At 50.5% G+C, this 15322-nt stretch overlaps 1 protein-coding gene across 1 annotated transcript in view; it reads right to left on the reverse strand.

The window, feature by feature from the left end:
* Nucleotides 1-15322, reverse strand: part of Mov10l1 (Mov10 like RNA helicase 1) — a 60656-nt gene that overhangs the window by 24577 nt on the left and 20757 nt on the right. Inside the window, exons 11-15 of the mRNA XM_026413589.2 lie at nt 14087-14264; nt 13776-13846; nt 9714-9805; nt 4333-4391; nt 3631-3731 (exon numbers count right to left, since the gene is read on the reverse strand). Of these exons, the coding sequence (XP_026269374.2) occupies nt 3631-3731; nt 4333-4391; nt 9714-9805; nt 13776-13846; nt 14087-14264 (501 nt within the window). The remainder of the gene's footprint in view (nt 1-3630; nt 3732-4332; nt 4392-9713; nt 9806-13775; nt 13847-14086; nt 14265-15322) is intronic.

The following is a 15322-nucleotide window of genomic DNA, read 5'->3' on the forward strand; positions in this document are numbered from 1 at the left end:
TAGAACACTGATGTGCTTAGACTTAAATCTACCACCATGAGATGGGTACAAGTGGCATGCACCTATAATCCTAGTGACTCAGGAGGTTAAGGCAGGGGGATCAAATTCAAGGCCAGACTTAGTAACTCAGCAAGACCCTCAGCAACTTAGCAAGACCCTGCCTCAAAATAAAAAATAAAAAGGATGGGGGATGTGGCTCAGTGGTAGAATGACCCTGGTTCAATCTCTAGTACCAGAAACCCTGAAACTATCACCTTGATATATGTTTTCTGTGTTTCATCTGTTCTGGGTACAGAATCACAGTCATAGATTTCAATACCTCTCTCTGACTGTCCAAGTGGACTGGACATCAGCAAGGTCACAGACCCTGGGGCACGTGTCCCTACTTCTCAGTTACTTACTCTGTACTGTTCAGGGTTGCCTCAGGTTTCCAGTGACCGTCTTTAGCTGACTACAGCCTACTTGTAAGTGACACTGCTTGGCCTCACACATCCTCTAAAAACCTCACGACATCGTTCTTCACTGCATGCTTTACACCTGTGAATCTGACAAATCCACAATATACTGCTGGCATTTCAGCTTCACAGTGTCTTTTTAGTTCAGTGCCATGATGCACACCTGTAATCTTAGCAGCTCCAGAGGCTGAGGCAGGAGGATCGCCAATTTGGGGCCAACCTCAGAAAGTTGGCGAGGCTCTAAGCAACTCTGTCTCAAATCAAACATAAAAAAGCAGGCTGGGTATGTGGCTCAACAGTTAAGTGCCCCTGTGTTAAATCCCTGCTATCAAAAAAAAAAAAGTCATTTAAAGAGAGTTTTTAGAAATAAAAATGTTTTTATACTACCTGTATATGTATAATTAATTTCTGGTAGTTTCCACTACTTTGCATAGATCCTTATTCCCATTTGATACCATTTTCTTCATGCCTGAAGGACTTTATTTTTAGCAAGACAGGTACGCTGGTCACTAATTCTTTGATCTTTCAAATTTTGTATGTCTAAAGTTTTTTTTTTAAATATGTTTTTTTTTTTTTTTAAGTTGGAGATGACACAATGCCTTTATTTTATTTGTTTATTTTTATGGGTGCTGAGGATCTAACCCAGTGCCTCACACATGCCAGGCAAGTGCTCTTCCTCTGAGCCACAAGCCGGCCCATCTAAAGATTCTTTTTTTTTTTTTAAATGTTATTAATGGGGCTGGGGCTGTGGCTCAGAGGAAGAGCACTTGCCTGGCATGTGTGAGGCACTGGGTTCGATCCTCAGCACCCATAAAAATAAAATAAAGGTATTGTGTCAACTACAACTGAAAAATAAATGTTTAAAAAGTGTTATTAGTGCATAATAATAATACAAAAACTGCATTCACTGTGACACATGCACACGCAAAGAACAGCACTGGGTCAATCTCACTCCCTAGCACCTCCCAACCCCTTCTTGACCTCTTCCTCTACCCTATGGCTCCCTTCTATTTTTATAAGATCCTTATTTCCATTTTACTCTCTAGCTTCCACATGAGAGAAAACACAAACCTTGACCTGAATCTGCTTTATTTTGCTTGATATAATGCTCTCAAATTCCATCCAATTTCCTGCAAATGATGTAATTTCATTTTTCTTTAGGCTGAATAAACCTCATTGTGTGCATACACACACACACACACACACACACACACACATTTCCTTTATCCACTCACTCATCCACTGTCCACTGGCGGGCCTGGGTTGGTCCACAGTGGGTGACTGTGAGCTGTGCTGGTGTAAACAGGGTGTGTATGTCTCACTGTCGCACGCTGACTTTGATCCTTCAGGGTGAATATTGAGGAGTGGCAGAGCTGGGGCCCATGGCGGGCCAAGGCCTGGTCTCTGAGGAGCCTCCCTGGTGACTGCAAAGTGGCTGTACTAGCACAGACACACATACTACCCACAGGCACACGGAGCTCCTGGCCCGTCCCCAGCCGGATGCACGGTGGGCTGACTCTGCGCAGGGCACAGGCCGTTCCTCTCCATGTGGACAACCAGTCTTCCCAGCACCACTTGTTTAAAGGCTCTTTTCTCCAGCACGTTCTGGCGCCTCTGCCAGGGGTCAGATGACCACAGTGTGTGGGAACGTCTCAGCCGTGAAGAGGTCTCACGGGTTTCCAGGTTGGCAGTTTTCTCTTTCCTTTCCACACCTTAAAGACAGCACCCCAATGCCACCTGCTCTGTGCTGCTTCAGAAAGGGGCTGTCCCATCTCTGGTCTGTGTGGAGGCACTGCTGCACGCAGCTTGGGAGACGCACTCTACTGGCCATCACTGGCCCTGAGGGATCTGGTGTCCCGTGTCCAGTCGCTGCCCAGTCCTCTCTTGAGGGCTTGAGGAGTTTCTCACGTGCAGATCTCTCAAATCCACATCTGCCCACTGTGGCTCTCAGAAGTCCCTGTGCCCCTCTCTGGGACTCCAGGCACACATCCCTAGGGTCACTGAGCTGGCCCACGACTCACCAGTGCTCGTTACATACTTTAAAAAGAGATTTAGTTTTAGAGGAAAGTGGGTTGCTCTCTTTTCTCTGTTTGGTTTTCTCCCTTTTCCTGTGGACTGCACGGTCTCATGCCCACTCTGTCCAGCACACGGCTCGTCACAGGCACTACATTTCTCACCTCGAGATGACAACGTGTGCCTCTTGTTTCACATGTCCACTGAATGTGCGCGTGTCTCTCTCTGATGCTCCTGGATGCACTTAATTACAACACCTGTTTCAGCGTCTCTGCTAACTGTGACTGCTGTCACTCTGGGGGGAGGGGGCTCTAATCAGTCACACTTTCTCTTTGTGGCTGGTGTTTAATCAGGGCCCCACCCATGTTGAGTGTGAGTCAACTACTGAGCTGCCTCCCCAGCCGGCTTCTGTTTTATTCAAAAATACACTGAGAGTCTAGGACAACACCTAACACACAGCAGGTGCCACACTACCACTATGGAGGGACTGACTGGAGAAGCAAAGGTAGCACCTCTTTGCAGCACTCACAAAACCACAGACGTGAAGGAGCTGCTTGGGTTGGGGGTGGCTCAGTGGTACTGTGCTCACCTGGCATGTGTGAGGCAAAAGTACTGATGGCATTTAACAGGCTTTGTCAGGAGGACGTGTTCCCCTTTCCCGCCCTCCTCCTTCCAGATGCTCTCCTGTGGTCCCTGGTGTCTGCTGCTCCTCAAGGTACAGCAAGAAGCTTTTGCCAGATGGGCTCCCCAGCTGCCACCACTGGGAGAAATGATTTTCTTTTTCTTATAAATTTCCTGGTCTGTGGCATTCTGTTACAGCAACATCTGGCTTCCATTTCCAACAAGGAAGAAAAATATTGCTGAGTGGGCATTCATTTTCTATGAATATATAATGATGTAAATGTCTCCAAAACCAATTTTAAAATAAAACAACAAGATCACATACACACCTAGATCTTGTTTCCCACTTACTGCAGCATATTACACCTATAAGTAATTGTATATAAATGCACACTAAATCAATTTTATGCATACTTTGGTTTTCACTGATTTTGCTTTTTTGAGTTCCACGCTCCTCTAATTCTCTAGTCCACGTGAGCTAATCTACCTGGACGTGAATTTGTAACATCACCTACTTAGACAGTGGGAGTCGTCAAAGCACTACCTTGGTGGTGGGCTCTCTGTTCCTCCTGGTGTCTTGGGCATGGCTCCAGTTCCCTGTCACCTGAGGAGACTGCAAAATGATTTCTTCTGGAAACAACACTTGAAAATGAGAAAAGGTAAGAGGGTAGATATTACTGAAGAGCTCAGAAGAAACACATGGCAGCACCCGGAATGTCCCTGGCTCACTGTGTGCAGCAGCCCACATGCCACTCTATTCCTCTCTGGACCCCCTTCATCTACTTCTGAACTCAGCACAGCACCAGTGCTGCCTATTCTTCACAACAAAGTCACCCACTTGTCTTTCTGAGAGTACAAAAATGATTTACATTACAAGGGAAGCTATTGCAGAGGGTAATGGACCTATTTCCAATGATTTAAGCATGCTATTCTTTTTCCTTTTAATTTTTTTAGTTGTTGATGGACCTTTATTTTATCCATTTATTTATATGTGGTGCTCAGAATTGAACCCAGTGCCTCACGCATGCTAGGCAAATGCTCTACCACTGAGCTACAACCCCAGCCCAAGCATGCTATTTTTTATGTAATTGAACCAGTAAAAGACCCACAAGCTTCCCAACAGAAAAGTAAAAACCACGGATATTATGCTGCTTCATTTCTGACACACACAGTCTTGCATGAAGACTGGGAGAGCGCTGGGGAAGACAGATGTAAGCAAGGCCAGCAGGCCACGAAGTTCTACCTTTCACACCCAAGTGCACCACCTGTTCCAGGGCAAAGTGCGACCGTCTGCTTGTGGTCCTGCCAGAGAGAAAGCACAGTGAGCCGCGTGGCCTGGAGCCATGAAGGCCAGCAGGACGGGCCTGCGGGCATGGGTGAACGTCCCCTCCAACACTTATGGGGCATTTACAGGCCTTGTCAGGAAGACGCGTTCCCCTTTCCCGCCCTCCTCCCTCCAGTTGCTCTCCTGTCCCTGGTGTCTGCTGCTCTTCAAGGTGAAGCAAGAAGCCTTCGCCAGATGGGCTCCCCAGCTGCCACCACTGGGAGAAATGATTTTCTTTTTCTTATAAATTGCCTGGTCTGTGGCATTCTGTTACAGCAACATAAGTCAGACTAAGATGAGAATCTTCAAGGCGTCAAACTAACATGTCTTTCACAAAGCACTGGAAAATAAAGGCCATGGTAGAGCTCTGGTCTTATAAGGCCTTGAAGGCAGCCCTGGGGTGTGAGGAGTGCTTTACTGGGTCTACCTACACAAAATCACAAGTTTTATTCCAAATTATAAAAAGAGAGAGTTTATGTTATCAGGAGAGCTTGGATTCTATGTTCTATGCATGAAGCAGGTGCGTAGAAGAAGCTGAAGGTGCAGCCATGAAGTGTCAGGACGATACCAATATCACGGTGTTAACAGAAGGGAGATGGTATTTTAAGGGTTTGCTCCCTTGAAATTCACTGAAAATAACCAAGAAGAAAAACATGGAAAATAAAAGTCATCTTCAGTGACACAGGACGGCCACAGCTCCAAAGTGCAAATGAAGAGGACGGTCTGTAAAGAGAGCCAGGGTCCCTCGGCAGGGGTCCCCCAGGAGCTGCTGCAGCCTCTTGGAACCTGGAAAGGGCAGACATGGGCCTGCAGGGCCACCCCTCAACCCCAACTGCACGGCCAGGGCAGGTGGTGCTCAAGGTCACTGCAGGACCCACCCCCATGGCGTGGAGCCTGACAAGAGGTCTATGAGGTCTACCAAAGTGCCTCCCGAGAGCAGCCAGTTCTCTGCCCCTGATGGACCCTGCCTGGGCACGACCACCTCCACCCAAGGAGGAGCAAGAGCTAGAAAAGAACCACGGAGGACTCAACAGCACCGCCTCCGAGGAGTGACACGGCCGCCCACGCACCCCAGCCTCACCAAGGCAGAGAGAAGAGGGACTTCACCGTCTCTTCAGAGCTGCCACGACGGACTCCAAACACGTGACAACGAAAGCAGCAGCAAGAAAACCACACTGGCACCCGGAGACCAAGAGCCATGGAGAAGCACCAGTGCAGCCCAGCCATGAGCCTAGAGGCCGGGATTCACCCAAACACCTCCTTCCATTCTGGGTATAGAAGAAAGGTGGTCACAAAGTTCTCCAGCTGAAATGCTTCCTATTGCAAGGCTGAAGGAAAACACAATGTTGAAGAGGTAACTAAAAAATATTCAAAATCAGTATCTTAAAGTAGGACCTGACCAATCAAGACACTAAGGGGTAAAATACCAAAGGCGTTTCCCTAAAATAAGAAACAAGACACAGACACAAAGCACCAGAAAACTACTAGAAAAAAGAAAACAGACAGGAGGGTGCCAGGAGAGAGACAGTGAATGAGAATCCCGAAAAAGGACAAGGAAGAGAAAGAAGCCACTGTCCAAGAAGAGGATACAGCGTCAAGGATGACAATTCCCCCTGCATTTGAGCGTCACTGCACCCAGGTAAAAGGACCTCTCCGCTGGATGGTCCTGTGGCACAGTAGCCAGGGGCAGAGCCCTGGGGACACTTCCCAGAGGGGGGCACTCACCAGCACCAAGCACCAAGCAAGAAGAAAGGCTCAGACCCCAACTCCCCGCCACCAGAGGGAGCCAGAGAAAGGTAGGCGGGACCCAGGGCGAGCGGGACAGGGCCACGGACACTGGAGAAAACAGAACAGCAGTGAGATGAGAAGCGCTAGAGTCTGCGAGAAGGTCACTGAATGACAGACATGTGGCCAGACTGCTGAGAGAGGAAGAGAGCACACGTGAGAACACCAGGAGCCAGAAGCAGCGGCCAGCGGAGCCCGCAGGGGGAGCTATGGAAGGGGCCACCGGGAGACAGAGCCACTCTCGTAAAGCAGCTAGAGCTGGGTGGATCAGCTTCCTTCAGACACCAAAGTCCATTCAGGGAAAAGCGGACAACCCAAGGGTCCTGTGTCTTTAAGGACAGGGAGTATGGAAGTGCCCCACAGCTAGACACAGTGGCCATGCCTATGGCAGCACGATGGCAAGTTAAGGCCAGCCTCAGTGATTCAGCAAGACCCTACTTCAAAATAAAACACAAAAGAGCAAGGGCCACTGGGTTCCATTCCTGGGACCGGGAAAGAAGAGTGCCCCACAAAACCTGAGCCACAGGGAGGGCCCCGAGGTGAATTCTACCAACACCTAGGGAGAAAAGGAACTCACTCCACACACACTCCCAGAAAGGCGGAGGAGTGGACGCCACAGCCTAACACAGCCCTCCACACAGATGCAGACATGACTGGCACACCTGCAGGTGAGACCTGGCGACACACAGCCGCCTGGTCACAGCCACGGTGCTTGCTCCCAGGAGCTCACCAGCACCTCCACCGCTCAGGAGACAGGAGGACCATGGCATTGTAGCAGAGAGCCCTGGACACCATCACATCCATCCCTAGCTAGAAACTCCAGCCAGTGAGGGCTATGTCTCCTCCCCCCAAGGGACGGCACAGGATCCTCCACTCCCACTGCCTGATGCTGTGAGACTGGCAGCCTGCAAGGTCAGGAATAAGGCGGTGGGCCACATCCACGGCCGCACAACCCTGCCCAGAGGCTTCAGGCCACGCCCCAAGGTGAGGGACACCACAAAATGCACAGGGCAAGACAGGAAGAAGGAACCTTTCATTGAAAACCACAATTATACATGTAGAAAATCCTATGTAATCTGTAAAAAAGCTGCTAGAACTAAGTGAGTTTAGCAATTTTGCAGAACGTAAGATAAAGGCACAAAAATCAATTGCTTTTATAAATACTGAAAATTAGTAATTGGAAACTTAACTTAAAATTGATACTTGCAATAGTTAAATTTTCTTTAAGTAGGAATAACTGACAAAAGATACACAAAACCTGTACATTGCATAGTGCAAACCACTGCAAAAGACATGGAGACAAGAAGTGGGGAGAATCAATGGAGTGACGCAGCGTTTTCGGAGATTGGAAGATTCAGTACTTAACATCAACAATTCTCCCTTAAACCGACCTAGAGTTAATGTGATTCTGATCCAAATCCCACAGGCTTTTTATAGACACTGACGGATGAGCTAAAACCCGAGTGGGAACACAGACGGCCTGGAAGACCAGACAACTCCGGGCAGAGCCAGGTGGAGCGCGGCCTGCCTGATTCCTGAACTTGCCACAAAGCCACACACAACAGACGGAGTGTGTGCATCCCCCAGAACTCTAACCCTCAACAGGACAGTGTTTGGAGGTGGGGTCTCTGAAAGGGCAGAAGGCCATAAGGGCTGTCTTCATGAACAGGACTAGAGTCTTTACAAAAGGTACCCAGAGGACTCTCTTAGGATCTTGAGTTAAGCAAAGATTTCTAAGATGTTTCACTGAAAGTGTGACCCATGAAAGTACAAATGGCACGACTGTGAAAAGGTGTCCCGCTCCTCACCAATGGAGGAATGCTAATAAACTCACAACCAGCCATACTGCCGCTGGCTGCAACGGCTTTACCAGAAGTTCAGGCTCACTGACCAGCTGAGATCTTCCGCCCTCCCACCCCTGCACATCCCTGCACAGGTCGCTGTCCCCGGGGGCCCACCTGGTCACACCTTCCCTCAACCTTGCACTTCATATTCTCCTAGGCTCCAAACACGTCTCATTGCTCTGCCGCTTCTCACCCCAATAGCAAACAGCCCAGGTCCCTGTGGAGGCCACACGCACTGCCCCTCTGCTTCCACGGTCAAACACCTTAAAAGAGAACTAGCTCCATGGCTCCATTTCCCCAGCCCCTTCACCCTCCACACAGGCCAGACTGGGTGCAGCCCTGACTTCTCAAACCACAGAGGACAAGCACGGCGGTAAGAAAAGAACTGATGAGCCTGAAAAAATCAACACTTTCAGTTAATAAAAAATTTTAAAATAGAATTAAAAGATAAATGACAAGCCCAGAAAAGATTTAAAATCTCAGAATAGTTTCACATAATGAATACCGAAAAATAACTGCAAATAATATAAGTCAGACAAATTATTCAATAAAAAAGAGGGCAAAAGATACAAGCAAATATTTCACAGAAGATGAAAATTTTATGGCCAATGAATGTGGAGATTCTCAACTTGTAGGTAAAGAAATGCAAGGTAAAATCACAATGAGGGCAGCTGGGGTTATGGTTCAGCTGTAGAGCACTTGCCTCGCACGCATAAGGCCCTGTTGGATCCTCACCACCCCATAAAAATAAATTTAAAAAAATATTTAAAAAAATCTTGGTTTTAAAAAAAAATCACAATGAAGTGTGTTATCTGCCCACCTGGCTGGCACAAACTGTGAAGTTTAACCACCAGGCTCAGGGGCACGGGCCAACACACTGTTCCTGGAAGCACAGGTGCACCCATGTGAGGTGTGGACCTGCCACTGAACTCCAACCCTGCAATGTCACCCAAGTGTGCCCGCAGCTTGTTCAATAAACAAACCGTCAACTTCAGAAATGATGAGAATGTGCATCAACAGAGTAGCAGATGGGGGTGGAGAGTCACACGACAGCGCAGAGTACAGTGGTGGAAATAGGAGCCCCAGCTATAGACAGGAGCGGGGCGCTCTTGGTAATGATGCTTAGTGAGAAGCACAGCTCCTGCAACTGCACGCAGCAACCAGCCTTCCAAAAGGTTCAGAAGAACTGAAGCCAAAGGACACACCTCTCATGTGCACACATGTGCATACACAGACATACAATCTCTTATAAAAGTGAGGGCACACGCCTGTAATCCCAGTACTTGGGAGGCTGAGGCAGGAGAAGCACAGGTCCCAGGCCAAGTCCCCCCCACCAAAAAAAAGTTCCAGTTAATGGTTGGAAAGGTCAGTGGGAGACAGAAAGGGGTGGCAAGGAGAAGGAGATGGGGACTGGAGGTGACGTGGGCAACGGGACTGGGTGCAGAGAAGTTCCAAAAATGAGTGAGCACAGAATCACCTGCGTCTTTATCTCACAAGTTAACTGTAATGAAGCTGTACTCACAGGCACAGGCAAGTGGTACACAGAGCACCCAAAACCACAGATACGGCGTCAACACAGCAGCTCCCCTACCCCCAGGGAGACGTCAGTGGCCTTGCTGGGAGCATGCCCATCACGGTGAGGAGGGCATGGTGGGACTCCCTGGTGCCTACCTGTTGTACGTAAACTCCACATCCATAGGTTCAAAGTTGTACGTCTGCTCAAATTCTGGATTAAGTTTAAGAGTTACATCTTCTTCGTGAATCTGAAGAAAGACAAGGGATTTACATTAGACAAGTTCTTACATTAACCTTGACTTCTTGGAATAATCCATCCATGTCCAGCAACATAACAAGAAAGACTCATTTTACAAATGTGAGCCACATTTTATATCTTAAATATCTGCAAATTTAACTGAAAGAATCACATCTTGAAGTTATTGAGTCACACAAACAGGAGTCAATGGTCAGTGTTTCCACTCACACCAGCCACACTTAGCCAGCGTCTCCCCAGGCGTAGGCTCTGAGGAGACAGGGCTGAGCCAGGCTACTGACTCAGGAAGCCAACCAGCCCGCAGCTGCAGGTGCAGCCAGGTGCTCTTGTGGATCACAGCTGCCACAGAAAGATCATTTAGACTTGCCCTCCTGCTGGAAGTGGGAAGGGGTGAAGCCAGATTCTGCATTAAACAATCCTCATATTCTTTCCTGGGCAAGCAGGAAGAGGCAACTTCTGAGCAAACATGGGAAGCAAAAATAGGAAGGAAAACTCCGAGCTGCAGAAGGAGCTCAAACCTTCTCAGGTAAATAAGGACCACTCAGGCAGGGCCACTTCCTGAGGGCCAGGCCAACTCCAGCAAAGGGCGCAGAAGCTGCAATCTGAGCAACTAAGACCATGGGCATGAGGGCAATGAAGAGTCACATGCTGGAAAGGACCCCGGTCAATGCCCTCCCACTCTCAGCAGATGTGGCCACATCTCCATTACAGGGACAGCCAGCTCACCAGAGGAGACTACAAGAAATGAATGTGAGCTCATAACCAAAGACCACCACACACACAGGAAACTAACCTGTGTTAGCTTCCTAACACAGGGCCAGGGCAGAGAGCCTGTGGCAGGTCTGATGCCAGGATGCCACAGGCTGACTTGACCACTTAGAGGAATCTAAGAGGCGGTGCCTGGAGTGAGAAGGCGAAAGACAAAGACAAGCAGCACCAGGCAACATGAAGGGTCAGGGCAGCTTTACAAAACCATGCAGGCCCTGAGAAGTGAGGACAGGGAGGGAGACAGGAGGGCAGGCAGGAGGCCCTCTGTGGGCATGGCCAGTGGGCAGTGCTAGATAGAGAGTCAGCACAGGAGCCTTCTCTCCCCAGGCTCCAGAACTGCTAACCTGTAGAGGGCCCAACTCGCCAATCTGACTTCAGTGGGGTGACTAATTGTTCTCTGGGTCTCCTCCGTCAGCCACGCCTTTCAGGACCTGAGTCCCTCACCGTGCTCTCTGGCCAAGACACCAATGGCAAAACCAAGTATAGCCAGGGGGCCCCACAGAGTGCACCACCTGAGCAGCTGGGTGGCCCACTCTGCCTCTAGACCCAGAGTGTCACTTTCCTGGCAACTTAAGCACTCAGACCTTTTGCCCACCCAGGGACGCCATTTGCCAGGTTGCACGTGACTAAAATACTCCGGGGTCACTCCAGGGAAACTGAAATAACTGGGCTGCGTGAAATAACCACCAAGAGACAGAAATACCTTTTTCTTTGGGGGTGCTATGACAGCTCCTCTGACCTTAAGGGTCCGCAGAAAGAGAGTGAGCATGTGCTGACCCCTTTTATTGAGGAGAAGCCATTCAAATGAGGCAAGGGGTCAGGTTTTAGGGGGCTGAGTCTATCTTCATGATGTCTGCTCTCAGCAGGTTGACTGACACCTGGGTAGGCCACACCCAAGGGCACAGTAAGAGACAGGGACACAAACAAGGCGTTTCCATGGAACATTCTATCCTAAATAGGGCAAAGAGGTAGTATCACAAAGGAACAGGTGAGCAAAGCTCCACCCATGGGGATGTGGGAAGGCACGCCCATACACAAGACAAGTCGCTCGCACCCTAGAAGACGGGGCTATCCAGATCACAGCGTGACCCTAGGATGCCGCACCGGTCAGCAGGGGAGTCAGACCAGTCAAGTGCTAGTCGGCCTCCGATACCAGAGCTCTGTGCGAGTGCCCAGGTGGTGCCACCACCCCACAGGAATTAGTGGACAGTGCCTCTTGCCGAGATCTCTGGTCCTACTTGGAGGCTTTGGTACCCAGAGCTTTCCTCCTTGATGCGTAACTGGTCTGTGGTGTGAAAGGTAAGACAGTCGCCTGGCAATTTGTGGGATCCTCATGCCACTTGTCAATAGCTGGAGTGGGCTAAAGAGTTGGCAAGGTGAACAGACCCCTGAGCCCTGTCACCACACTGCCACTCACGATGAGTGCTCAGGGGCCCATGGGTATAGGCCCATAGGGGTGATCTTTTCCCACATGGAGTGTGGTTGGGCCTGGTGGGCCTGACCAGCAGGAGGGACTGGCTTTACTGCCAGCTGGATGGATGGGCTGTGGCCAGGGTCCTGCCCTGATGAGGCTGGTACTCACACCCGTTCTCCCCATCCTCTCACTCTCAATACTGTGTCAGGGTGCAGGGCGTGCCAGTGCGGGGACAGGACTCATGGGTGTGATCCTGGGGAAAGAAGCAGGAGCAAGCTCTTCAGGGCCTGTCAAGAAATGCAGGCTGACACTCTCTCAGGTGACAAGGACTCTCCTCCTGGCTCCTGCTCTGAACTCCCTCTGGGTGGGTACAGAAGCTGTGACAGGATGGTCCCTACAGCTTAACAGAGTGGAGGCCTCACCAGAAAAAGGAGACTTGAGACTGGACAGCTCTCCAGCTGGCTCGCTCTCAGGCTGCTCAGCAGGTCTCAGGTGGAATTCAAACTCAAAGAAAAGGAGGAGCGATAATGTGATCGCAGCACAGCAGTTAAAGGGGTGCCAGGTGCCCAGTGTCCCTGTGCTGGGGCACTGTACTGCTTGGACACTCCAGGCTGACCTAGGGACGGAAGACCTGTTTCTGAGGACGGCCATGGTGCCGGCATTTGACCCCGGATGCAGTGATGCCCGTGGTGCCACCTGTAGGAGGAGGGTAGGGGTGGGCAGGGTGTGTCTTCCTGAGACCTGGCTACGCACTTCAGCTGGCTGCACTCTGCACCTGCCCCTTCCTCTGGCTTGCCCACCTCAGTGGCAGCTATGGGAGCCACCCACTGTTTCAGAATCATACTGTTCTGTTCCCACCAGTTCGCACAGTTGACACCCACAGCAAGAGGCTTGGTCAGGTAGCTTGCTCCAGCCTCGTCCAAGAAGCCTAGACACCTTGACCACAAAGCCACTAGCCTCCAGTGCTGCTCAAGTCCCTGTGCCTTCTCCAGGGCTCTCCATGCCCTCCAGCTACTCAAGGCCACCCTCCTCTTCTCAAGCAGATTAACAAGCCCATCCTCCCTGCACCTTCCACCATTGCCACTCATGCACCCCCAAGGATGAGCCCGGGACCAAGTGTGATCTGCAGCGCCATCAACAGCTGAGGCTCTGGGTCACTAGAGTCTTGGAGCTCAGGAAAACACCTGCCTCTCATCTCAGCCACAGCACAGCTCCACACCAGAGCTATGTGGGTCCCCTCAGAATCCTCGTCAGAGCCTCTGGTCCCACAAGTCCTTCTTCTCTGAGAGTGAAGCTGGACATGCCCCTCCCTCTCCACATTGGGCAGCATGGGCTCCCTGTACACACTGAGCAGGCCTTTCCCATGCAGCTCCCAGCAGTACTCCTGGGACTTCGCTCAGGATAGCAGCAGTGAGAATCAGCCTGAGAAGCACACACCATGCAGGCAGGGAGGTCCAGGCTACGATCTGAGCCAAGCCAATGGGACCTCCTGCCTCACCCCAAGCTCTACACGTTCTAGAATCCTCCCTGTGCAGGGTACTGCCCTGTTGGCTCTTCCAGAGTGTGCCCAAGTCAACCCAGTGCAGGCATCACAACATAGGTGACTTATGAGGTTGAAAATGACAGAATCTCTTTAGACACCAAGTTCCTTTCACACATCAAAGATTATTTAAAGATTGACTTTATCTTCACACTTCCCAACAGGAAGCCAAAGCCCAAGGGAGCACCTTTCCTGAGAATGAGTGGGTCAGCCCAATGGGTCAGGAGGGAGTCCTCTTACCTCGATCACATAGCCAATGTACTCAATGACATGCCCGTTGTACTCCTGGGATTTTAAGATCAGTTTGTCACCTAGTCAAAACATAAATTATCATGTGTCAAACTAAGACAAGGTCACAAATGTCTCCTGCTACACTGTGAAACCAGGCCCTGAGGATGTGAACGAAGAACAGTCCTGGGATCAGCTCCCAGACAACTGTGAGTTGACAAAGTGGCATGCTTAACATTTACACAGCGCTGACGGTGTCCAAGTGGAGCGCTCCATGAAAAGATGGGAGAGACAGTGGGAGGGAGCCCCCAGGGCCAGCGCACCTGCATATAGGGAGGGCCTGCTTTCTGCCAGCCCCGGGACCTCCAGCACCAGCAGGTCCCCGTTCCTCTTCAGGGTGACTCCGCTCATGTTGTACTCCTTCAGTTCTATTTCTGCATGGATCTCCTCCAACCACAGCAGAGTAGAGAACTTCTCCTTATAGTTTGACATGTTCAAAAGCTGAAAAAAAAAAAAAACAAACAAACAGGATTACATCCGTGAGAGCAGAGCAGCAGGTCCTGCAGGCCATGTCCACGGAGCAGCAGCCCAGCGTGAGCATGTCCACATGGCTGGCACCCACCCAAGGGTCTGCCCTGGTGAGGGTTCAGTCAGCAGGCTTCCCAGCCTTCAGCCTCCTGAGGACCAGGGAGTTCTGGAGGAAGACCCCTTCCCTAGTGAGCATGCCTCTGTCATCACCGTTTTCTCTGCTGGGTCTTCTGAACAGAGCTACGGCTTCTAAGGAGATTGAATCAGTGGTCAAAACCCTCCCGATGGAGAACAGCCCTGGGCCTGAGGGCCTCACGGTAAACTCTACTAAACACTACACATTGTTCCAACATTGAAGAGGACATTTGAAAATCATTCTAAGGGGCCACATTGCAAGGACACCAAAGCCAGACTAAGAGAGAGCGTGGGCTGGGGCTGGGGCTCAGTGGTGGGCTGTAGGTGTGAGGCCCTCGGTTCGATTTTCAGCACCACATATAAATAAGTGAATAAAATAAAGGTCCACTGACAACTGAAAAACATATATATATAAATATATAAAATTTAAAAAAACGTAGAGAGAGAACGGGCTGGAGGCACACACTGAAGCTGCTCAGAAGCCCAAGAAGGGAGGGACCATCTAAGTCCAGAAATCCAGGGGCCACACAGCGAGACTCATCTTAACACAAAAACAGCTCTGACCAGAATAGCGATTCTGATGCAAACACCACGACTACATTAGCAAACCAAAGCCGCAGCCCTTGAGGGCCCATGTCACCACCAGGAGCCTGTTCCCAGGACCCAGGGTGGCGCAGCCCTTGAGAGGGCCACATGTCACGATCAGGAGCCTGTTCCCAGGACCCAGGGTGGCACAGCCCTTGAGAGGGCCCATGTCACGACCAAGAGGCCTGTTCCCAGGACCCAGGGTGGCGCAGCCCTTGAGAGGGCCCATGTCACGATCAGGAGCCTGTTCCCAGGACCCAGGGTGGCGCAGCCCTTGAGAGGGCCCCATGTCACGACCAAGAGGCCTGTTC

Source organism: Urocitellus parryii, chromosome 5, assembly GCF_045843805.1.
Source record: "Urocitellus parryii isolate mUroPar1 chromosome 5, mUroPar1.hap1, whole genome shotgun sequence".
Taxonomy (NCBI): domain Eukaryota; kingdom Metazoa; phylum Chordata; class Mammalia; order Rodentia; family Sciuridae; genus Urocitellus; species Urocitellus parryii.